The sequence below is a fragment of the Vidua macroura genome, chromosome 5 (assembly GCF_024509145.1).
Source record: "Vidua macroura isolate BioBank_ID:100142 chromosome 5, ASM2450914v1, whole genome shotgun sequence".
In the NCBI taxonomy this organism is placed as follows: Eukaryota; Metazoa; Chordata; class Aves; order Passeriformes; family Viduidae; genus Vidua; species Vidua macroura.
The window spans coordinates 5,021,719-5,046,813 of NC_071575.1; the positions used below are offsets into that span (position 1 = coordinate 5,021,719).

Sequence of the window (25,095 nt, forward strand, 5' to 3'; positions counted from 1 at the left end):
GGATGCAACAGGGTGAAAATGCTCCCTGGCTCTTTTGACAACACATTTACATGGTGAGCTGCTGAGGGAAAAGGATACCAGTATTTTATAACTGCTTGCTAGAATTAACTTTAGCACAGAGTTAAAACTTAGGTCATTCTCTGGGGTTTTTTTTCCCCATCTATGTTTCAAAAATGTCCAAGCAATAGCTCTTCCAGCAGTGCCTTCAGTCAACAGTACTGAGGTGTTCTTCACTGGAGAGCAAGAAACTCTCTCCTGACCTTTCACTTCTGCTTCTATCTTGCCTTCCAGTGCCACAAGCCCAGCCAGCAGCTTCATCCCACCACCATGGCTTGGTACATCTAAAATAACTTAACTGACTACAGCGGAGCCATTGCAGGTTCACCTTGCTGTGAGTCAGCTCAGATTTTGCCCTGTGGCAAGCTCTCTCCCCTGTGTGAAGAGAGAGCTGTCTCTTGGGGCCAGCATCAGAAAGGAAGGGCTGCCCTTCTGCAGGTTCAGAAGGCAGCCCAAGCGTCCTCACCTGGTGTCCCAGCTTCTGTGGATAGTCCAGCTGAAGGCTTGTGTCCCCACCTGGGACATTGGTGTCTGACAGAACCTTAGCAAGCTCCCTCCAGCTTTCATACCCTGTACAGAGGAAACAGAAAGGTGTCAGGGAACGGGGTTAAAAAAAGAAAAGTGTAGCAGTCACCAGTATGAACTGGTCTTACAAGGCTGAGAGACCTCTAACAGTCTGGAATGGTCCAGCAGAGACGCGGAGTTGTTTTATGTTGCTTGGAGTTGACAGACTGGCACAGAGAGAAAAATTGCCTGTATCTTCCTTAAAAGCTCTTCCCTCCTTCTTATTAATTTAATACTTAAATTAAAGATTCATCATAGTATTAAAATAGGTATCGGAGATTTCATTAATCATCACAGGACTAGGAACATTTTTTAGATCACTCAGATAATCCCAGTAGTCAAACTAAAGAATATAAATTTTTATCAATTAGCACTGCCAAAGACAAGACAATAACTAGATTACTAATTAGCTTAACCATCAAAAGAATATTATTCTTATATGTACCTATTTTCACAAGAAAAGCTTCAATTTTCTTTTCTTGAAGGAAATTATGGATACTCATCTGCCATGGCTAAAATATTGGCAGTGATGCAGTCAAGGACACTGCTATTCAAGTGAAGTCACCTTCCAGGTTCAAAGCAACTTCATTTGAAACTCCCTTCTCCTCTCATTCTGCTCAATCCAAAAGTCAGGATCAATTCTGATTTCCTTCCAAAACTTCAGTGACCTGGGTTTAGGAGGAACAAAGACAAGCAGATGCAGCACAGCCTTGTAGCTCTCCCCGTGCCTGCTGCCCCTATCACTAATGAGACAGGGCTGGTGAGCAGAGCTCAGACCTCCCAGCAGTGCTACAGTGCCTCACACTACGTGGTTCTCAGATCTGATAAACATTTTGGCACTTAGCCAGTACCTGCCAGCAGCTCCAGCCTCAGTGGCAAGTTCCAAAACCTCCATCAGCCCTGGCTTCTCCCAGGCTGGTGGCAAACCAGCTCATTACCCACACACCAGGGAGAGCAGCCAGGCTCTCTCCCCATTTTCTTTGCAACTGGAAATCATCCCCAAAGCTCTAGGAAGCCCGAAGAATTTGGTTGCTTTGGTTTATACAGGGAACCATCCTAACAGCTTCAAGTCTGAGTGTTTATATGAATGGTCTGAGCCTTCTACACTATTCCTACAGCCAGAAGTGGCAGGAACAAGCCCTGAGGGGGGAAGAACTGCTGAGGAAACAGCTGCTGCTCCATAGGCAGCACACTGATCTTCACCCAATCCACCTACCTACACCTTGCCCACCCAATCAGCAGCACGGGAGACTCAGGCAGGAGCATGTTCCATCTGCTTGCTTTGGAGGGGGCTTTTACAAGCCACATGGCTTAGATCACCCCCCAAATTCTCTGCGCTACAAAGAGGCCAAGACAAACCCCAAACCACCCCAAAACTAGAATTCACAAACAGATCCCCCTCCCTGGCTGCGCTAAGCTCTTGGCCAGTTATTGTAACTACAAATAGGTTTGAAAAACTCTGTCTCTACTTGCTCCTGAATCTGGGTCCCACAGGGTCTGGCAGAGGTGAGCAGAAAGCTGCCTCTTGTGGTGTGATGATCAAAGGGGGGCAATTAACAAAAAGAAAGTGCAAAAAATGTGAAAAACACAAAAGTAGTCAGAGATTCAAGTGAGAGACAAGGCTAAGAGCCAACTAGGGTGTTCTCCTTTCCTGATGTGGGTGTTGGTTTGGATGTGTGGGTTTTATTCAGGCCTGTTAGATGCTGAACAGTCACAAATTTCTGATCAAGAACTTCTCACCCTCAGATTCTGATTTGAAGCTATGCATTTACATTTATGACTAAAAATACCAAGGTCAGTATTTATCTTTTGCAGAAGATTTTTCACTTACTCAGTGAGTAACCTACTGAAAAATGCAGCTAAGAACAACTTGTGCTTCATGGACTGACTGCCATGGGGAAAAAAGGAGAAATTCCTCTGTCTTTATTTAATTTTATGTGTAACTAGTGAGTTTCCCCCTTGTTCAGAGCAATGAGGCAGAAACTATCGTTTGTGAGTGTCCTGCAACTGGACACAGGGCCCCACTTGGAATGGGGCTGAAACAGATTTTTTAGTTCATGTGAAATTCAGCACTCGCTGCTTTGAGGGCTCCTTATAATAGTGGGGGAGAACAGCAGGCTTTTTTTTTCAGAGAATAGACCAACAGAAGTGTAGAATATCCTGAGTTGCAAGGGAGCCACCAGGATCACTGAAGTCCAGCTGGCTAGAGGGGAATCAAGTAAATCAGGAAAAAAAAAAAAATTAGGCAACAGAAGTCAGTTCACCCCTAGAAATTCACAGAGGGAAGACACCAAGAGCAGCAGGTTTTTTTTTTCTTGTGTGCAGGGGGGAGAGGTTATTTGGTTTCATTGTTCAACTCAGCACTTCACTGCCCTGTGGAATAAGCTCAGGACAAAGCATCAGTAACCTGCCTCTTCTGGGAAGGGCTGCTGGCCAAGCACAGCCAGCCACTCTGGCTGTTCCATGGCTGGCACGGAGCCTGCCTCCCAGCAAACACAGAAGCCTGGCTGCACAGACGTGCCAATGGCTGACATTTCTTCGACCCTTGGAAAAGAGAAGAAAGGGAGGCAATTCTCTGTGTTTTACAAATATTTACCTAACACATCAGCCAAGCACAGAACAGACAAAGGAGCTACGAATTAATCTGGGGGCAGTGATTTCCTTGCTGGGTAATTTGTGCTTTGACAAGCCAATTCTCCAGCATGGTAGGAAATGATTTTCAGAATATAATAGGATCAACACTCCCCTTAGGGAAAGTTCTTGGCACTCCAGTTCTTTCTGAAAGATTGGCTTTTCCCTGGAGGTCTCCACGGGACACCCTTGAAAAAGGACCTGGTTTTGCCCATGCTTTCCTCACTAAAGGGAGGAAACCACAGGAAATTCAGATCTCCTGCAGCTTCCTGCAGTCAGAACACCTCCCAAGGCCAACTGCTCACCAAGGTTTTCTCCACAGCATGTCACAGGATTCAAGACATGGCCTCGCAGGTCCCCACTGCTGTGTGACAGCCGGAGAGGGGAGCCCTGAGGCCACTGCCCTGTCCCAGGAGCACCTGGGCAAAGTGATCTACCACAGGTTCAGCCTGTCCTCCAGCTCTCCCTGAGCACTGCCCACTAGCTCAAGCACTCTCCTGATGGCTACTTAAAGTCAACAAGCCTACGCCTGGAAAAAAGCAGGAGTCAAGAAATACAATACCTCAGCAAACACTTCAGTGTTGCTAAGAAGGAAGGCCAGAACTATTAGTTTTGATGGTTTTGCTCCAGTCCCTCTACAAAACCAGTTCTGGCTATGATGTGAAAAGGCAGAAAAACCATGAAGGCAGAAATCAAAGGCTTGGGAAGAGCCTGTCTCAAAGTCAGGGGAAGATGCTGGGCCAGGCATTGCTGCCATCAGCCTGTCAGACAGATGCACAAGACAGCCTGCCTTTCTCTCTTCTGGGCTTCACTTCCCAAAGCATTTCCCATCACTTCCCGAAGCACACCAGTTGTTCTCCAAAGCTATTTTTTCACCTCAAACACCTCAAAGGAAGGCAGCACTGATGCAGGCACAGCTTGCCAGAAGTAGCAGCCAGACTTGCTGCCACATACTTCCCTCTCCTCGGCATCAGTCCCATCTCCTCTCTACAAGCAGAGGTCCATCTTTCTTTCTATTTTTGTACCCCAATGGTCCCTCATAGGGATCAACCAAAGCCATGAAGGTGGTTCTTCTTCAGAGAAAAGTGGTCCTTTTTGTCCCTGTTCCCATCAGGCTGGCTGGCAGATGCCTGCTAAGGATCCAAATGCCCAGCAGGGGCAACACGCAGCTGCTCCTCTGGATTCACCATGGGATAAGAGGAAATAAGAGGCAGGAAAATACAAAGAAAGGGCAAAGAAGCTGAAGAGGAGGCTGAAACTGATGCTGCATCCTACAGCAGAGCCCCTGCAAGAGGCAGCCAGACTGGAGCCAGCTGCCCACAGATCCAGTGAGTCAATCATTAAAGACAGGAAAGCTGTACCAAGAGAAAATAAGATGGAGATGGTTCTTGCCTAGGGTCTGGTCAGGCACGAGCACCATTTCTGCCTCTTTTCAGCCATGCTTTGTACTGTTCAAGTTAAAAGTCAGTGAAGGAAGCTGCAGGTGGAGATGAAGAGATCTCACCCAACAGTTATGATTCTGCCAGAACAATGCACTTGAAGCCCAGTTCAAGAGGAAAAAAAAATTAAAAAAAAAAAAAAAAAAGCAGAAAGCCACAGCCAGAGATAAGAGCCAGCAGTACCCAGGGAGCTATCAGGCCTTGGGGCAGGAGTGCGACCAGAGCTGCTCTGTGTGTTCAGAGATTAGATCCATCCAGCCACTGCCATGCCCCCAGCCCCAGACAGCACTCGACATTTCAATTAGCCTCTGAAGATACCTGGCAATGGTGCAAGAGGAAATCCCAGACCCACTCAGGTGATCAACTTCCCCTCTGAAAGATGAGATTTGATTATTCTGCTGTTGTTACTGCTGCTTACATAGCTGCAAATGCTATTAACACCCACATTCTAGCCAGCCCTTTTATGACCCTGCTAAATGATTTCACTCAGCAGCCTCAGGAAAGAGCAGATCTACAGGCTGTTTTGCACAGAATCATTTTCCTTCTTATGAGACCCTTCTCTTCTTCTTTTTGTTGAAAGGATAGGGCAAGAAAGAAACTGGCAGGAACGAAGCAGGGCATTGTTCTTCATTACCCCCAGAATCCACAGACCCCTCGCCGTGGCTTGATGTTTTAACCTCCCTTGGATGGTCTTATTTCTCCTCTTATCCTAGTTGAATATTTTCAACTTGCTATTATTCCTTGGGACTTCAGCATCATTTGAGGTCTTTCCCAGTGTTCCTCCTGGCTGAACAGGTATGCAGGTGCAATACCCAATACCCCCAGACATTGCCACTAGGTGCCTTGCAAACATACTAACCCAAGAGATGCTGATGAAGGTTGCTTGAAACTGAACATAAGATGGTGTTTAGAAAGTCTGACAAGCATTTCACACATCAGAGCAAACCCTACAGCTGGTGCCACTCTGCAGAGGAAGCAACGCCCATCTCCTGGCCTACCACACACACCAACACAGCCCCACAACACCAAGTGCAAAAATCATGAGGATGAGGTGTAATCTGACCTTCTACAAACAGAGATGTGGGTGAAGGATACAGTGAAGAGAGACAGCCAACAGTTTCTGGACATACAGGTGAATTAGGCCATCACAGAGAGGGTCAGAGAAACTAACAAAAAACCCCAATTCAAGAGCAGGGCCAGGGCAAGGGAGTCTCTGGATACTTATTTAGGTCAATTAAAAGGATACACAGAAAAGACTGAACTTCTTGTCCTCAGGTCAGGATTGGAACACCACTCCTGCAGTTAAAAGGATTCTAGGAGCATGAAACCCAGTTGTTACAGAGGGAGTAACTGTTCCATTTCTGGTTAGTGCAGAACCTGCAAATAAGATTGCTGACCAACTCCAGGGACAAAGCTCAAGTTAGGAACCTTGTGTGCAGAAATAAATTACTCCATTCTTCCTCCAGGTGCAACTCTGATTCACTGCTATGTGAATGGCTTTGCAAACTGACTGTAAGCTGCAGAACATTAAAGGTACTTGAAGTATGATGGAGGAAAAGGTAGAGTCTGCTGATTTTCCTCTCCTTCCCAAGGAGAGGAAAATCAGCAGACATTAACAACCTAATGCAGTCTCACTGCCAGACTCACCCACAAATAATACCTTGCTGCTGTTCCCCTCTAGGTACAGGAAATGTATTTTATGCAGCAAGTGAGGAACTGATAAACAATGGCTGGGGCACTAACTGGTTTCACAGAAAATATAATTAAAATCTTGCTTCTGTCATTAAAATTTTCCACTGCCCTAGTTAAATCATTAAAACCACCCATGCCACACAATTATCTAGCAAATATTGCCTGCTGTCTGAAAGCTCAGTGAGGATATGATATATGGAGATGCAGTACTGGATTTGAGTGAGAAGGACCATCATGAGCTGCACTATCCTGCAAACTTACAGGGCTGAGCTCCTACGTCAGCTCCAGAAATGCCTCTGTTTCCACCTAGAATGTACTAGAGCAAAACTACTGTAAACTCTTGCTTGTCTGCACTTCCCACGCTGAAGGCACAGGAGGTTCAGGAGTCCAAGCAAGCATGGAAGGGTGAGCATGCAGCCAGCTGAGGTGCCCAGCCACAGCTTTGGCTGTGCAGTCACAACCCCCTGCCCGAGGTGACTTCTGCCCACAAGAGCCCTGTGTCTTCTCCTGCCCATCCTCATCACTTTAAACACGCAACTTAACCTCTCCTCTCCCTCTCCTCCACTGGGGAGTCCTGAAGGATTAGACTGAGGAAGGGGGAAGAGCAGAGCACTCTGTTTTTCAGGGGAAGGAGAAAACATTGGTTCAAATGAAGACTGAGCAGAAGAGCACCTAGTGCTGCATTCAGCAGCATAAGATAAAAGCCCATGATTTTGGCACTGCTAACTTCTGCAGCAAAGCAGGGAGAAACGCTGGCTACTCTGTTACCCTCTTGCAGTATTCCATGGGCCATCTTAAACCACATAAAACACATACAGAAGCTCTTAAATCATAAAATATATTTTTAACATTATGGCCATGATAGCCATGCAGTTAAAATCCTTAACTGCTGGCAAGTTCCACTGTTTAATTTACAGAACATGGCAATTGTGCTGCAATTATGGTGTACTTGTCCCCGAGACATTGTGCTGCACACAGGCTGCCTCTGTGTCTCCCTCTTTGTACAACATTGCCATCAAAAGCGGTCTCTCTGCTTTTACAGTCTTCAGGCACAGTTATAGAGTTCTCAAAACAGCTACAGCCAGTCAAAGAGGGTTGATTCCAGTCATGCCAAGAACAAAGATATTTGAGTAGTTCTCATCATGGAATCACACTTACCAAGCCAGCCTTTTGCCAGTCATTGTCTTCAAAATATGGGATTTGCATCAAAACATTTACTGGTGTGAGGTTTGCCTTTGCTCAAACTTCAGTACTTGGAAAAACCAGCAGGTTGTAAGAGGAACACAGAGTCAGTTGTTTTGTATACCAGACTAGATTTTGATTTTTTACTCCTGCTTCTAAAGTAAAAGTAATTTGCTACCTTGATGGTGAACTGCAACATTAGGAATTATTTTTGTTTCAAAAATGTCCTTAATCCTGAAATATTTGCATGGGTTTCTACCAATTCACTCCCAGTGAGCACATCCTCAACGGCTGACTCACACTCTGCCATCTGCCTTATTTTGTTTTTAATACAAATAATAGTAGCAACTTGAAAAATTCCTACCTAAACCTCAAGGTGACTGGCATGAAAAGCAGATGTTCCACTTGTTTTTGATCACTGCAAGTGGTATTCCTGGCACTCTTTCTGCCATTTGGAGGCAAGTGGCAGCACATTTCTCTCTCTCTCAGGATTTTTCATAGAGGTGCACAGAGAGAAAGAAAGAGAAAACAATTTCTATTTCTGCTCCTTGTTTTTCCTATGTGGAATGTGTTTGGAGAATTGTTTACCTGATTGCTTGGTTGGATTCTGGTGAGGATTGTTTGAGCCTGATGGCCAATCCAACCCACCTGTGGCTGGACTCTGGAGAACAGGGTCACAAGTTGTTACTGAGTTAGATATGGTAGTTAGAAAAGTAGGTATGTAGTTTTAGAATCTTCCTTTATATAGTATATTAATGCATTATAGCACAGTTATAATAAAGAAATCATTCAGCCTTCTGAACTGATGCTGGACATCATCATTTCTTCCCACTGGGTTCACCTGCATTTTACAACAGAGGCTCTGATGAAGCTGCGCCCTTAGAGACAGGAGAGGCAACAAAGGCCTGTTCACTGAGGTAACAAGTTATTTAAAGCTGAAGTCTGCCTCCATTTATCAGTACCTCAGTGCAACACAGCACAGGCACTGCACTTGTACACAGACCTGGCAGGCTCCCTGCCTGCTCTAATTCATATGTACTGCATCTTCATGAACACCAGTGAGGACCGATTTTGCAAAGAGATGCATGTTCCTAAATGCTTTCTACCACCAACAGATCTGCTGCTTTGATGTCCACAGTAGCTGAATAAATGCAATTAATAAGAAGTAACATACGTAGGCAGCTTCCCTCCCCTGAGCACGGCGACGTACGTACAAAAATCAAGAAAGAATACAGCAATTTTAAGCTCAGCAGTCTTTGCCATCTGTTTTTCTTTCTGGAACAGGACTGTGCCCAAGAGAGCTCAACAAGGTCATCCACAAAGCTTTCAGAAAGCTTTGGTAAGTGCATTTTTCTCAAGTGATCCAAACACTGCAGCAACAGACTGAACAGACTGCCCAAAGAGTTTCCCAAGACTTTTTTTTTTTTTTTTTCTAATACAGGAGCTGTCTAGGATGTGAAGTTGAACATCAACTGAGCAACAGACCTTCAAGTCAACATTTGTTACTGCTTTACCAAACATAGCTAATGCATTATTTTTTTATCTTGGGCGAGGATTTTCCTGAAGAATCAATTCCTTGCTACTTCCACACAGATGCAGCATTCCCAAAATATCTTCTTGCAGCTTGATTTTCAGTCAAGTTCTGTGGAACTTTGTGCTGTAGAAAATGCCATTCACTGCTTCCATGAAAAAAATCCCCACACTTTACTTACATCTCTACTTGCCATTTATATTTGCTATTTTGCTCAAAGCTGCTGTAAGCATTTTCTTCCCCTGAATTCACCTCAAAAGCAGCAACTCGCTACTGCTGAAATTGTTATTTCCACGGTCTCTGCGAGCATTGCAACAAAATTGCTACCCTACACTTTCAGTTTCAGTGGTGACTGGAGGCAGACTACCGACATGACAATGGGCAGAGGAAAATAAAGAAGGGGCTGGACAAATATCTACCAGAAATGGTGCAGGTAGGGTTGACCTGACCTCAAGGCAAGGAGGTGAGCTAAACCAACTCTCTTGCAGGCCGCCCCGGAATTATCTTACGATTTGTTTAAATTACTTTAAATTGCCCGTGTTCTTGAGGACAGCAGAATGACTGTTCTGCCCACGGCTCCGCATGGGACGCCCTGCTCTGACATCAAAGACAGAGGCACCTCTGACTGTGGGACAACACAAAAGCTCTCCAACAGCTCCGCTGAGGAAGAACCAGCAGCACGCTTACGGATAAATATCAATCCCACAGGAATAGAACAAGTCTCCAATACAACGAAGAGGAACTGACAGTGCAGCGACTGAGGCACTGCTTTGGTACTGCTCTCTGGGTATGTCACATTGGAAACAATCCGATGATTGCATTTTGAGTCAGGTGAAGCTCTTCTAATAATGTTACTGGGGTTTAGATGAGGCTCTAAAACCACTCCCAAGTATTTATAAGTTTATAAGTTTACTTCCACAATTTTGATTCAAAATCTGAAACTACCACTTCTGGTTCAGACTTAGGCGTCATTGAATGATTTGTGCTGAAAGGGACTTTAAAGTTCCAGCCCCTCTGCTGTGGGCAGGGAAATCCCTAGACCAGGCTGCTCAAGGCCCCATCCAACCTCATCTTGAACACTTGCAGGGATGGGACATCCACAACTTCTCTGGGCAACCTGTTCCAGTGCCACCATCTCACCCTCACAGTGACAAATTTCTTCCTAATATCTAATCTAAACTTGCCCTCTTTAAGTCTAAAGCTATTCCCTCTTGTCCTATCCCTACATGCCCTCATCAAAAGTTCTTTTCCAGCTTTCTTGTGGGCCACCTTTAGGTACTGGAAGGCTGCTGTAAACATGATCAAACACCAATTTAAAAATGGCAGCAAAAGCAACTGGAAAATCAGGATATTCTCCAAGAATGTCTGAAATATATCATCAGATGCTGACACCACCAAACCTACACTCAAAGCTTTATATGACCTCTAAGCCTAAATGTCAGCTTTCATCTGTCTTTGCAGTGGAACTGTGCATGCAACCTGACACCAGCATCTCTGTTTAGCAAAGCTGAGATTTGTAACACTGATTTCCTCTGAATCATCATCAAATACCAACTGCTAGTCAGGGCGGAAAAACATGCAAAGACAGGCTAACATTTTGATAAGTAATGGAAAATCCTATGTACCTATGACTAAAAATATCAAGCCTCAGAGTACTAAGGGGGCAAGAGCATGCTCGAGCTCTTCCAAGACTCAGGCTCAAAATTCACATGGACAAAACAAGCTGCCAGTCCTTCCTTCAGGCACCCTGAAAAGCACACACACTTGCTTCTGGGACAGCTTTATTTACACAACATGGGTTGCTATGAGGAAAAAATCAGGGTTGTGTAAACTCTCTTTTATAGAGCTCTTACCCAGTGACATAATTCCAAAATACGAACTTCTGAAATATTGTTTCTCCTCTGTCTGAACTCCCACGTCAATGTCCGGCTTTGGATCTCAAACCAGCCTGTGCAACACACTTGACAAAAATAATTCAGAAAGCGGGAAGCAGGAGGAGTTCACAGAAACTACTTCTTGTCCCACAGAATCACAGAATATTCTGAGTTGGAAGGGACCCAACAAGGATCATCATGTCCAACTCCTGGCCCTGCACATGACAATCCCAAGAACCCCAGAAAGCCTTGTCCAAATGCTCCTTGAGATCTGTCAGGCTTGCAGCTGTGACCACTGCCCTGGGAGCTGTTCCAGCACCTGAACAACCTCTGGGTGAAAAACCTTTCCCTGATATTCAACCTATACCTCCACAGAGACAAAAAGAGCTTGTATTTACCACAACCTAGTTTGCTAAAACACTCACGCCTAAATCCCATTGTTTGACAGAAGATTCACTGAGATTGCTGAATATTTTCAGCTTGCTAAACTGGGACAGACTCCACTCTCACTTGGGGTTATTTTTTTTAATGTGGTGTCTTCCAATTAAAAACTTCCTCAAGAAGACTTAAGAGACGTCACACAAGAAGAGGCAAGAAGAACAATTTTACTTTGCTCTGTAAATCTTGCCTTAAAAATTCTTTTTTTTTTTTTTTTTTGAGCATTCCAGGGCCTTAAAATCCACGGAGCTGGAGAGGGATGACGATGGAGGAGGGATGCTCCAGGTGGCAGGGTCGGGAGACACCCCTGGCCCACCCTTTCTGCAGAGAGGGACTGGGATGGAGCCAAGGGGGCCCTGGGGCACCAGTAGCCCCCAAACTCCGCACCCAGCCTGGCTCTGTCTCCTTGCTGGTGCGTGGAACACTATCCTTGAACTTTCCTCTAAAAAGACTCCAGTGTGCTGCTGTCACCTGCTCACCATGAGCACATTTGCAGATGTGCAGACATACAATTAGAGGAAGTACAAATAAGACCCCTGTGTGAGGCACAGCACAGCTGAGAATCAGGGAGGTTTATGATTCAAGTAGTTTAAAGGACTTTTTAATGGCTGATAGAGAAGATTCAGCTTGCTTTAGCAAAGTACATGCAATAATAATGCATGCACTTAGTGCAGAAAGAGAAGAAACAAAGCAACTATTCTGCTCTTAGCTGATCCATAGGCACGTCCCTCACTGAGAGGGGTTTTGAAGCTGATGAAGATCTTTCTTATCTGAAGTGCCAGCGATTGTTAAACTGCTTCTCTCATTTTTAGCTGATTCCAAGTGTAGATCTTGGTCTTTCTAAAGACCAAGTTGAAAGAGATCCATGTTCTTAGGGGAAAAATCCCTTATATACTACATCTCCTATCATTCTCTCCTTATATAGGGAGTTTGAGTTGTTGCAGATTGTTGGGGTTTTTTTTTTTTTCATTGTGATGCAGCTTAAATATATTAGTATTTTTATTATTATTATAGCAGGGAGTTGGAAACACAAATTAAAATGCTTTAACATAGTGGAAATATGATTGTAAAGTTGTGCCATCACTGCACTTTGTGAATGACATTTAAGCTGTATTACAAACTTAACTCGTTTCTGTGCTACCCTCCGTATTAACAAAACATGCGTGATAGGTCCAGTGTTTTATCACACTGCCCTAAATTTCATAAAATCAGGGGAACCATTTCTACTGCTCTTTCAGAACTTCCAGGGAACTGAAAAATTATTTACTGGGAAATTTCTGGTTTGAGTTCTGCTAAGCTTCTGCCCCAGAGAGAAGAAGCTCAGAGTCATTCATGAGCTGAGATGTAGCTGAACTTTGCAGAGCCCGGCCAAATGCTGCAGGGCCCCTGTTTTCCACAAGCAATCCCTGCCACCAGCAGGCATTCCTGAGGGCTTCCAGGAGGTGATCCTTCACCCAGCAGGAGACAGCCGGGTTAGTTGCCTTGGAGCTGGGCCAGCATGCCTCACAGAGCTATCCTGTTTCACTGCAGTATTTAACTTTGCTGTAGCTTTCTACCAGAGCATTAAAATTGCCCTTCCAACCGCTTAAGGTGGCTTGCAAGGACTGATTGCAAAATTACCATTTTCTTTCCAACACACTGGAAATTTCCATAAGCCAAGGAAGAGGGCTTCCTACTGCCCAGCACTCATCCAGCTAATGAACTTCAGGACAAACAAAACCCTAACGACTGTCTAATCTGCCTCTTGTGTAATTCAGTACAGGAAACTCACAAAGTAATTCCTGTACTGGCTCCAGAATAAATGTCCACTGAAAATGCCATCTGACATTGGTTGTTTACATGCTGACCTGAGATTTCATCCAAATACTCTCCTCAGTCTCTTTATTAAGTTCTACTGACCTTTTCCACAGGCTCCTGGTGTGATTCCTACCAAGCTCCACTGACTGTTCAATTTGAGTCCTTTTCCATAATGGTAAGAGTGTACTGCTTTTCACAATCACATATATCAAAATAACCAAAATTCTAGCATGTTCTGCCAAAACTGAAGGCCAGAGAGAGCAGCTGTCCTCTCACCTGCATTTTGCCAAAAGCTGTTTATTTGTCTGTCCTTTATGTTCCTCTGGCCCAAATTACTCACAAAGCTCCAGGTTCTACATTGCTGGGAGAATATCAGACCCCAGGTCTGGTGCTCTGAAACATTACAGTGCAGTGCATGTGCAGTTTACAAACCACTGTTTTATAGGAAAAGTTCCCAGTGCAGTGTCTCCTGAGATGAAGATGAGGATTGTGTGTGTCTATGACCTCCTGGGTGCTAAAAATAGCCCAGGGTAGTTCATTCTTCAATACTTTTAATCTATTTTTAATGCATGCTAAGACCAAAGCACAGAATTGCAGAGGTTGGACAGCACCTCTGGAAATCATCTGGCCTGAACCCCTGCTCACAGCAGCACCACTGTCACCTGAAGCAGCTTGAACCAGAATCCCAAAGTCCTTTCCTGCAAAGCTCCCTAAGACCACCTCCTATGGGATTCTCTGAAGCAGGTCCCTGAACATGGCCAAGTCTTCTCTCATGAAGTCCTGGGCTGTAACTTGCCTTGTTCCAAGTTTACTCCAGACTGTTCACCACACAAAACAAAAATAATTTGTGAAGTAGTTTAAAGACAGACAACCATCTAAATACACTGATAACTCTGAACTCCAAAAGTTTACAACTTCATTACTTTTGAAAAACTTGTCTTTAAGTACCTTGGAAGCAGAAGTCCCAAGGGAAAGTACTGGGATTTGAGCCAAGCCACACATGTGCCTATTTAGAGCCTAGCCTAAAATGGCAATACAATTAACTACTTCAGAGTTTGCAAGAATACTGAGAGGTTTCCTCTCTCACTCTGTGCTCTCCATCTCTCCCTTAGAGATGAACCTTCTTCATAGCAAGTTTCATGTCTGTCATCAAAAACGATTGTGATCCTGGAAAATGAGAATGGAGGGACAAAAGAGAAGAGATTGAATGCCAGAAGGAATAAGGTTTTGCAACCTAAGTTTATTATTCATATCCCTACTATATTAATGAGATAAGAATTTTTTTTTTTTTAAATTCAAATAAAGCAACCACAGAATAATATCCAGGCTACCACATCAGAATTTCATAGGATCTATAAAACGTGGAGCAGAAAGTAAATCCTGTTTGCTGCAGGATTTTAGGGCTTTGTCTATTATATTTCATAAGTGCCACTGTTAGATACGCTCTTCTGCTTGGAGAGCTAATGCCAAAATAATGCAATGGGAATTTCAGCAGTCTATTGTCCAGGTGCTTATCCATCCAAATAAGTCCTGCTCTGATGCAATATGCTAACAGGTAAACTGGCAGCAAACCAAAATTGCTCACCTCCACCAGGCTCGTTTCTGTCCTGCCCTGGCTCTTGCCAAGAGGAAGACCTGGTGGTGCAGTGCACAAAATGCAGACAGCAGCACTTCAGGGTGGCCCAGTGTGCTCTCCTACACCCTGACTCTTTTAGCCAACATCAAGAGTGACACTCGCACAACAGACATCACACGCTGGGGTTTTACAGATCTGGGCTGCTGGAGTGAGTTTTGTCACACCTTTTCACAACACTGACTGAAATATGAGGTGCTCGTTCAGCGCTGGTTCAGACAGCACTGCAAAGATGGGGCTTTCACCCTTTTTGAAAAGGTGTGCTGTGTTGGTGTTTGAAAATTCAGTAACCTTAACAGCAGCACCAATGAAAGATCAGGACAAAGCTTGTGAGGAGTAAATATGGAATGAGTAAATTCTGGCATGTCCTGAATGCCAGCATGCTCTCCTTAACTATTTTTCACAGAAGTACTTCGAGGCTCAATTACTTCACTTTCTGAAACACCAAAAAATACCAGCATGGAGAGTCTGATTCACAAGGTCTGTGCACTCAGGCTAACACAAATTTGTTACAAAAATGCTACTGCTTCTATTGGAAAAATCAGGCCTCTGGGCACTCTGATCCTCATTAGAAATAAGAAAAAAAACTTGCTTTCTAGTTAAAAAAAAAAAAATCTGATCTCTGTATCTCAGAAGCTGGCAAAGTAAGCCTCACTGGGTTTAACTTCAAATGCTTCTAACTGCATAATTTGGAAATGTCAGAGCAACATTTTTTTATTCATCTTTGCATATGATCAAAAGCATGACTGTCACAAAACCAGAGACACACAGCATGTCCCAGAACTTTGGTGAAATCTGGTCCCTAAAGCATTCAGTTGCTGTGAGCAGCCCTTGTGGAGAGATATCCTTTATGAACACTTCTAACTATTTTGGGTTATCTCAAATAAAAGAAGAGTTTAATTAGCAACTTCATCCCTGCTACTGACTGTGAAGAGTTACAAAAAACCAGAGCATGCATAATTTTCCACCAGACTCCATAGAAATTTTTCACATATTTCTAAAACCTATCCCTCTATCTAACCCCAGGAAGCCTTACGGGTCTTTTTCACAAAACCTGAGCTCACTTATGCTAGCAAAGTAGTGGGCTCTCTGTATAGGCAAGCTCTCACCCAGCAATAGCACAAAAGAGAGGAAATACACCTTGGGCATAACACCAACTTAAAATTTTTAGCAAACAGGAAATATCACAGAAGAAAAAAAAAAAAAAAACCCGTGTATTTTTGTCTACCAACTCTGCAATAACAAGATGACTGTACAGTTTCTTCCACCCCTTCTCAGCTGGCCTCTCCATGCTTTTTATTTATTTTCTTTCCTCCCTCAAGGGCACTCCCTTGCCCTCTCAGACTCTTACAGCCTCTGACTATTTTGGAGGAGCACACAGACCCTCCCATCTCCCAGCGGCCCTCCTGAAAGCTCTCTCATGTTTCCTGGTGAGCTCTGTCTCCTCTTTCATCAGCTGCCTGCAAGTCCTGCCGCAGTCTTACAGAACTGGAAACAAACACAACTCATTAATAAATGATAGCTAGTGCCCTCCTCTACCTTTCATCTCCTCTCCTCTGGCCGTAAGCAATCCACCTGTTCCCAAGGCATGGAGCAGGCATCTGCAGGGGCCAGGCTGTGGGGCTGCCTTGTCAAGCTCCAGGACTGCCTCCAGGCCAGGCTGGTGTCTCAGCAGGTTGGTGACAGAGCCAAAAGGTTCTCCTCAGCTGCCCCAGCCTCCTGCCAACACCTCGAGTGGACAACACCGGGTGGCTCCAGCAGCGTCACGTTTCATCTGGCGGCCGCAGAGCGCTCCCGAGGAATCAGCCGCCACTCCCTGCTCCTTTCCCTGCCTGGTGCTTCTCACAAAAGCCCATTAGATTTTATGACTCATCCCTCACCCCAGGGTAAATCCAAGGAAAGAAACAAGGATGAGGAGAAAAAAGAGTAACTGTCATACAAAAAAAAAAATTATAAGCTATTCTTTCCACCCAGGACTGCCCCATCTCAGACGTGAGAAAAGCACCGATTAAACCATTACAGCAAGCTCCCAGAGCTCCAGCAGGGGCTGCATGTGATGGACACCAAATGGCCCTGCTGACTCCTGACCTGCTACAAAGGCCTGGGGGATAGCAGTGCCCCTTAGAGTGCTTACAGTGCTCCTTACAGTGTAGGGTCACATTTCTCCCAGCAAAGCAAGTCCTTTCCCCTCCCCAGTCTGACAAGATGTAGCACTGACTTCTAAAAGATTGATGGGAGCAGGATTTGGGGAGGCTGTGGTACCTGTGAACCTGAGACAGAAGAATAAACCCCTAGTGAAATCCTGACTGCTTCAATACCACAAGCACAGCAGGAGCCACAAGGGAGCACATTTGTTCAGCAACTCAATCTGCAGACTTTAAGTAGGACCCATGAGATGCCAAAATGCAATCACAATCAAAGATGTGACACAGGACAGCATCTCAGTATCCTGTATTTTCTCTCTTTCTAGCAGCTTGCTCCACTTCACTGTGCTTTTATATCAAAAGGATGTTTTCTAACCAATGGTGCTGCAAACTGCAAGATGGAGAACCAAGCCAGGTTCTCCATTTTTCTCTCTTATTTTTTGCTCTTTAAAAACAAAAACATCACCCACCAGGGATATTGCCCAATGGTCAGAACTGCCCAGCTGCTCATTTGTGTGCACAGCTGTACACAGTTTGTACAGAGCTGTACAGCTATAGGAGTGGAAGGAACAGAGTAAAACCAAGCTGCCACAACCAGCAACATTAAAAGGATTCTTTTTATCACTCATCTTAGTAATTAAAGTACCCTTCTTCCAGTTTTCTGAGTGATTGAACCACCCTAGAAGAATCAATCCCAACATATTTTCAAACTGTATTTTGGTTTACTCAGAGAGGGCCAGTTTTTAATTCACTTCCTACAAGCATTCACAACAGGCCTGGATTGTCTAAAGGCTAGCCTTAGCCAGATCAGGAAGAAAATAAAAAAGAAAAAGCAGTGCCCATACAACAGCTAAACAATATCAAGTACACGCCAGGAGATTTTGATCTGCTCCTGGAAGTTGCACAAGCAAACAAAGTGAAATAAATATGGTAGATTGTCTGCTGTAATTTTTTCACTCAGCTCTAAGACTTTCTGCCAGAGATACAGTTCCTGTGCATGGAACAGAAACCACAGAGGGCTGCCTAAGGCTACTCAGCAGGCAAACATGGTCCAAACTTACAGCATGCTGCTGGTTTCAATTAGGGACCAGAGCTGGGGCTTTAAATCCATCTTACAAAAAAAGGGCTCTCTGAAAATTACAGCATATGCAGAGTACCTCACTGTGCAGGAAATAAAAGCCTTACATAGGAATTTAGTAATTAGAAGATCAGGCCATTGTTCATCCCATCAGATAATCCACCTTTGACCAGCAGCCAACATCTAATGTTTGAAAGGCAGAAGAAAACAACCTTCAAAAGTACCTTTAGCTGTATTACCTTACAGAGAAGAAAAAAAAAAAATGTCCTCATGACCTACAGAAACAGTCAGCTTATGCCCTGCAGCACAAATTGTGATTACTCTTCTCTTACCATGCATAGTTGCAACTGTTACTATTAGTCATAAAATTATCCAACCCTTAAAAAAAAAAATACCAGCCACACCACTTGCATCATTGGCTCCTGCAGCACTGGATTAACTATGCTGAGAGTACCCAGCACATACACAATAGACTATTTTACAAACAATGCTTTACAGGTTCGTGGTGTAACTCCAATTAAATGGTACAATGCTGAGGGAAATCAAGAGACTGATTTCACCTCTAAAGCCACTTTGAATTCTGCTGTAGGACCAGCATGAAGTTGTCTCTCTTCACGGGGAAAAAAATTGGACATAGGTATCATACACAAGTAAATCCTGTCACAAGAAAAGCTCTTCTGCCTCAGCCACCTCTGCTGTTCCTTCCCCATGGTCCTTCTGAGACCTCATGATATCCCTGAGCACTGAAGCACACAGAGCTGGCTGATCTGCTCCAGACAGAGATGTGCCTGCATTCAAGGGAATGCCAGAGCTCAGTCATGCCTGTTTATGTTTTCTTCCAGTTTTAAACAAAGCTGCTCCGGACCATATTGGCTGCAGCCCAGTGGGAGCCCTACCACTGCCTTCCTTGGGCTCAGATCCAGCCCATGGCCTCACTCTATTTATGTTTTGATGAGCTGCAGCAAGCAAGGCAAACAGCTTTGTTGCATAGCCTATTTTTTACCACACAGACCAGTGAGCGACTCCTGGATCACTTTTCCTCCTGAACAGTGCCTGCGTGACCATATTTGAAAGAGGTTTCCTTGTATTTTTCAGTTTCAGGTGTAAGGTGTCCAGTTTCACTGTGGCCTTTCCAAACAACTCCAGTAACTAAGAGGGATCCAGTTATGCAGATGAAGGATGTATTGGTTTGACCATCTCAAATCTCATACAGCCTTACTTTTATTAGGTCCTTATAGCCTGCCTTTGAGTTCAGAAATGCTGTGGTAAATCTGGAGTAGCTCCCCTGAGCAGCGGAGTTTTGAGAACAGTGTTTGAACCCTGAAGCAAAGTTCTTTCCTTCTTTTACACTCCTGCAAAGGCTGACCAGTAAATGGCCATGGGAGAAGCTTCCAGGCAAACCCAGACCTCCAGGGCCCAGCTTTCAAACCCAGGTGCCCCTAAGCCATCGAGTTCAACCATGTCAAGCAGGGTGCTTCCTGTAGTTAGGACCCTGTTGTGGCATCCTCTGCTCCCCTCCCACAGGAATATTTTGAGGTGAGATTGGCTTGCCTAAAGCAAATCCCTAGGGAAACCCAGGTATTTCATCCCAATCTGACAGCAATGCCAAGGACAGGAGGATAAAGGGTGTCCTGCTGTGGAGCAGATGAAGCTGGATGCAGCCAATGGATATTACTCCTGCTGGGTTCAGTCCTGTGCTAGCAAGTGCCTGAGGATCCCTGTGGAGGTCCAGCTGCTCAAACTGGAGCTGTGCTTGGCCCACAGACTTACAGGACCCACAAGCAGCTCCCTGCACCTTTGTGTTCTTTCAGCCCACAATACTGCCAATGCCACTGCTGCATGGACACCCTGGTGGCACTCCAGTACTGCCTTCACACATCAGCATGTGATGTGACCATGGTAGTTCATCCATGGGGCATGGTGTTGTCCTACTGCCTCCGACTGTCCCCAGCCAGCTGGCCCAGACCCAGTCCCTTCCATTACCCCCTAGTCCTCACCACTGCAGCTGTTTCCTCAGATGCTTATCTGAAACCTAATCCCAGCTCATGCTCTGGCTATTTCCCACTGATCCCTGGCCTCTCCATCTCTCGGTCCCTTTGCAACTGTTCCAGGGGTCACTCATTCAAAGTAGCCAGCACTGAAATTCCCCTACCAGGCCTGCTAGGTAGACAGGCATCTCTTCTCCTGGCTTGATGGGCTGTGCTAACAGCTGCACCCAGCTGCAGCTCTTCTTCATACCAGAGTTTAGCCAAATCCTTCTTGTTTAACAGTTTCTTCCTCCAGCATTGCCAGATCAAGGAGGGCATCTTTCTGAGTCAGCTTCCTTAGGATTCTGTTCCATAAAGTTGTCATCCAGTTTTTCTGGATCTTCTGGTTGCACCCACGTTGTACCACCTGCGTGATGCCCCCAGTTAACTTCTGGCAATTGAAGTTCCCCAAAAGGACCAGGGCAGTTGACCTGGAAGTGTTCCCTTAACTCCTTGAAGAATAACTTGTCAGTGCCATTGTCCTGGCTGGGAGGTCTCTAGTAGCCTCCCACAATGACATCTGCATTATTTGTTTGCTCCTTGATCCTTATCCAGAGGCTCCCAGCTGTGCCACTGCCAACCCTGGGCTCTGTACATTGTAACCCTTCTGTTACACACAGGGCCACCCCTCCAGGTGAAATGGTGTAGGATAGTGGAAGAATTTGAAATGTAAATGCGTGGCTGCAACCCTAGAAAGGAAACTTGCAATGGCCATGTCATGTCTTATTTATTTCAGGATCTGACCTCTCGAATACATCAACGTTGTTCTCCACCTTAAAGGATCCCAGAAGGTAAAAGGACTGTAACATACTGCAAGCTGTGCAGTCCCAGGAGTTTGGCAGGAGATAGCAAGGCTTTCATGGTCATGAAAACATTCAGGGGAAAACACTGAAACAGCACTAAATAGGCGAGGTCAGCAACAAGCAGGTACTTGCATGATGGGGTGGACAGGTATGTGTGAAGAGGAGTGAACGTGTGGGGAGGACATGCAAACACCCAGAGAGCACAGGGAGAAACACGAAGCTGGGAGATGAGGTGGGTGGACAGCCTCAGAGATGAAGGGATGCCTTTTGGCAGGAGGAGAGACATTTCGCAGGGAGGAGCAGAGCGATGCGGGGCTTTGGGTGTGGAAGGAGGGAGGAGAGGAAAACTGGTGCAACAACATAAAGCAGTGAGTGCTGCAATCACTGACGCACAGGCTGGGGTTATCCAGGTGCTGCTGACTTCCCCTGGGCAGGGAGCTGGTACAGGAATTGCAGCACACACCTGCCATGTGCCTACAAATGTACAGTGGTTCCTTGGGACAGTTTTACGTGGGAGACAGCAGCATGTAATAAACAATACTGTTTCCTGAAGTCTCTCACCTGTGGTGCCTTCACTGTGTAAGTATCCCACACAGAGAGGATCCCTGGCTACCACCATGCACGAGGTAAGGCAACAAGAGAAACTCTACATCAACAAGGACCAACACTGAAGAGGTGTTTGAAGCACTCTCTCCTCTGGTGGACACCAAATGCAGAAGACAGCCTTGTATCACTCACAATGTTTTAAGACTGCATCTAAGACTGATCCCATGAATCCCAGGCTGTATCTCAACATTATCTGTAATGTTAAAACATCAGGGCAGAGTGTAATGAAGCCTCCCACACCCCGGCTCCACACAAAGGAAACCACTGCAGCCTGCAAGGCTTTTATGCAGAATAGTAAAGCTGGTGTTGAAGATGTCCCTCTGGTCTATAAAACAATTCACCCAGCACTGTCAGCATGCTGTTTAAGAGCAGCAGCACACCGCTTAGCTGCCAAAAACCTCACCTCATCTCCACTTCACACTGTGGCCTCCTCTGGTTCAGAGCAGGAAGGGAGGAGCTGCAACTGGATGTTCATTACAGATCAGCCTCCACACAGGCCACCTTGGGTAATGAAGTGCATGTAAAATTACCCTAGCAGTGGAACTCAGCATCAAATTCCCTGGCCACCTGCAGCAACACAAAGTGAAGTACAGGTGATGCAGTTCTTCTGTTGGGAAATAATAGTTCTTAACCTGGAACAAACAGGTTTGATTAGATGTGCTCAGCAAACAGAAGGAGCACAGGTGCCTTTGGAGCACAGGACACGTAAAAGGTGCTATCACTTTGCATCATTGGCACACAATGCAAAATCAGGTTAGGCCTTTGTTTTCTTGGGAGCTTCAACTGCTAGTTTCTGGGCTGATTTTGTAGTGCTTAGATCACACAGAGACCCTCTACATGTCGAACATCCCTTTAGAACTTGAGATACTGTGATGTGCCTACAAATGTACAGTGGTTACTTGAGACAGTAGCATGCACACACCTGCAGAGAATAAAATTACAGTTCTTTCTTTACAAAGCTATAGATCCAGACAGTACTATCACATCTACCTGAAATAATAATTTCTAAAATTGGGATTATTGAGAAAGAAATGCAAACCATGTTAACATTTACTCTGACCTTTTTTAGGCTGTCAAGAGGTGCTCATTTTGCTCCAACCACACCCATGGTGTCCCTCAGACTGCCTCCTCCAGAGCTGTCCCCCTTGGTAGCTCTCCCTGCAATGGTCACACTTTGCCATTGTGCTGCCCTTGCACATACTGCAGACAGAGAGCTGTCTGCAAGGGCCTTGGAAAAAGGAGTAGGGTTTAAAGACCAAGTCCTCACCTCAGCTGCATTCTTCCACCCATTTTTTTGTCCTGGGCTGTGCAGTTCAGGCAAGTGCAATGAATGGGAAAGGTCAGAGGTGAGATCTGTATTCTGGGGGCCCAGACAAGTTCCTGCCCCTGCTTTACACACAATAGCAGAGTTGGTTCACAAAAGGCAGGGTGGCAGCATGCCTGGGGAAACCAAACCAGCAGGGCTGCTCCAGCAGGGCATGCTGGGCCACGCAGAATAATGAAACAACAGGCTCTCCCCTTGCAGTGAATGCATTTGGAGCCCAGTGAGTGCTTTTTCAATCATTAAGTATTTTAAAAGAATAAATAATAATTGTCACTGACACCTTTGACATAGAGCCTAATTGAGGCACAGGAGGTCGAAGCAGCTTGTTCCAAAGCCTCGGCTGTTCAGCAGCAGAGACAAGGCTGGCCTATGTCCCTGCTCACCCAAATATGTGCTGTAACCACCGGGCCACGGCCCCTCCTGCAGGCCACCCTGTAATACAGAACAAACAAGCTCTCATTTAGGGTGGGCAGCTTCTGGGGACAGTGAAATCTCTAGCAGTTTGTTCTGGCACGGTGGCAGTGGTGCCAGAACCACTTAGGGCAGCCAAACCCCTCATTTGCCAGAAAACCTTTCCACAAGCGAGGCTACGCCTGAAGCTCTGAAAGTGTCCAGGACCAAGAGCTGGCCTCCCCAGCTGTTTATATGATATTCAAAAGGAGAACAAGAAGGAAACAGAGTTCTGAGAATCAAGATTTCCTACCACATCCTGGCAATACCCTGTTCTCCCAACTGCTTCAGCATCCTCCCAAGCACGCCCAGCACAAGGCATCCCCACCCCTCGCAGGGAACCCTCTCAGAAGGCAGCAGGCACGCAGGGTGCTCTGTGTGGAGAGATTTAAGAGCGTTTTCCTCTCTACCCCGCCAGGCCCAGCTGGGTCAGACACAGCATTTGGCAAGAGAAGAGCTCCCTGCTAATTTTAGCCTCTGGCTCTCCACCCAGGCAGCAGCAGCTCAGCCGCTGTGGAAAGCTGGGCAGCACTGAGGTGAGGGCTGCAACTCGACCACACGCTGCCAGCTAAACACACAGGCGGGCAGGGGCCGAAGCAAATCCCTCCCCATCGCTGAGAGATGGAGCAAGGACAAACTGCAGCTCCCAGGGAATCTCAGCAGCACTCTCGGAGGGGTAACTGAGGCTGCAAACCTGCAGCAGGATCCCACGAGTTTTACACGCTTTTGGACAGTCCTGGGGGTGGTGCACCTTGGATGCCAGCGTGCCATGCTGAACAAGCATCACCTTGCAAACACTGCTCATAGGAGAGCCTGGCCTGGCTCCTTCCCACAGTGGTCCCTTCTCCAGCATGCTGCCTACCACAAATCCTTACCCAGGGATGGGATGCCTTCCCTGCCGAGTCTGCAACGCTGCAGTCCCTGCCGTGCGAATCAGTGCTTGGGGTGGGAGATGAGCTGGGAGGATTTCCCCCTGTCTGGATGCAAACTTGCACTGGTTCCAGCAAACAACACCTATTTCTCTGTGTAAAAGGAAAACCTCAAAAGGCATGGCAAGACAGGAAGGGGGCCCTGAGAATTAGGAAAAGGAGCAGAGGTCGCATGAACCTCCAAAAATTCAGAGAGTTTCTGGATTAAACGCTACCTGACCATGAACCATAGGACTATGTGCAAAACAAGCATCTTTTATTCAATTTTCACTGTATGTTGAGAAATGGGACTTTACATCCTCTGTAAATAAGGAGTGATACATAAAAAAAAAAATCCTGACTATATTAGTAAATCTTTTTCTGCAGAAAAAAATTGACAAAGTGCTGAGCATTTGTTTGACACCCAGGACAAACCAGGTAACCACACTCTGCCAATCAAGAGCAGCATCTGCAGCACTGAGCACAATGCCCTACACGGGTGTCTCATCAGACTCTAACCACAGTAAAAAGCCATCATGCTACTGATTTTCAAGGCACCAAACACCCTTATGATACCAAATACATTCTTAACCATCCTGATAGAGCTGCTTATGATTCCTACAAGCTTCTATAACTTTTATCCCTGTATTTTCCTCCACCTCTTTTAAACCTAAAACAGTGGTTTATTCTGTGCCCTCTTCTTTCTACATCTCTCTTTTTGATCTCTGCTCCAGCCTCTCTGCTCCACTGAAATCCCAAGTATTTCCTTCTAATCTAGCCTTCAGTTCCTTACACATTACAATATTTTAGGGGCAATTGGCATTTTCTGATCACTCCGCTCTGACACTCATCTTACTATGTCCCATTTTTGGCCAGTCCTTACTTTTGTTAAATAATTCCTGTCATCTGTACTTTCA

General features: G+C 45.5%; 1 protein-coding gene across 1 annotated transcript in view; it reads right to left on the bottom strand.

The window, feature by feature from the left end:
• B4GALNT3 (beta-1,4-N-acetyl-galactosaminyltransferase 3) overlaps positions 1-25,095 on the bottom strand; it is a 61,152-nt gene that overhangs the window by 25,887 nt on the left and 10,170 nt on the right. Inside the window, exon 2 of the mRNA XM_053977406.1 lies at positions 524-627. Within this exon, the coding sequence (XP_053833381.1) occupies positions 524-627 (104 nt within the window). The remainder of the gene's footprint in view (positions 1-523; positions 628-25,095) is intronic.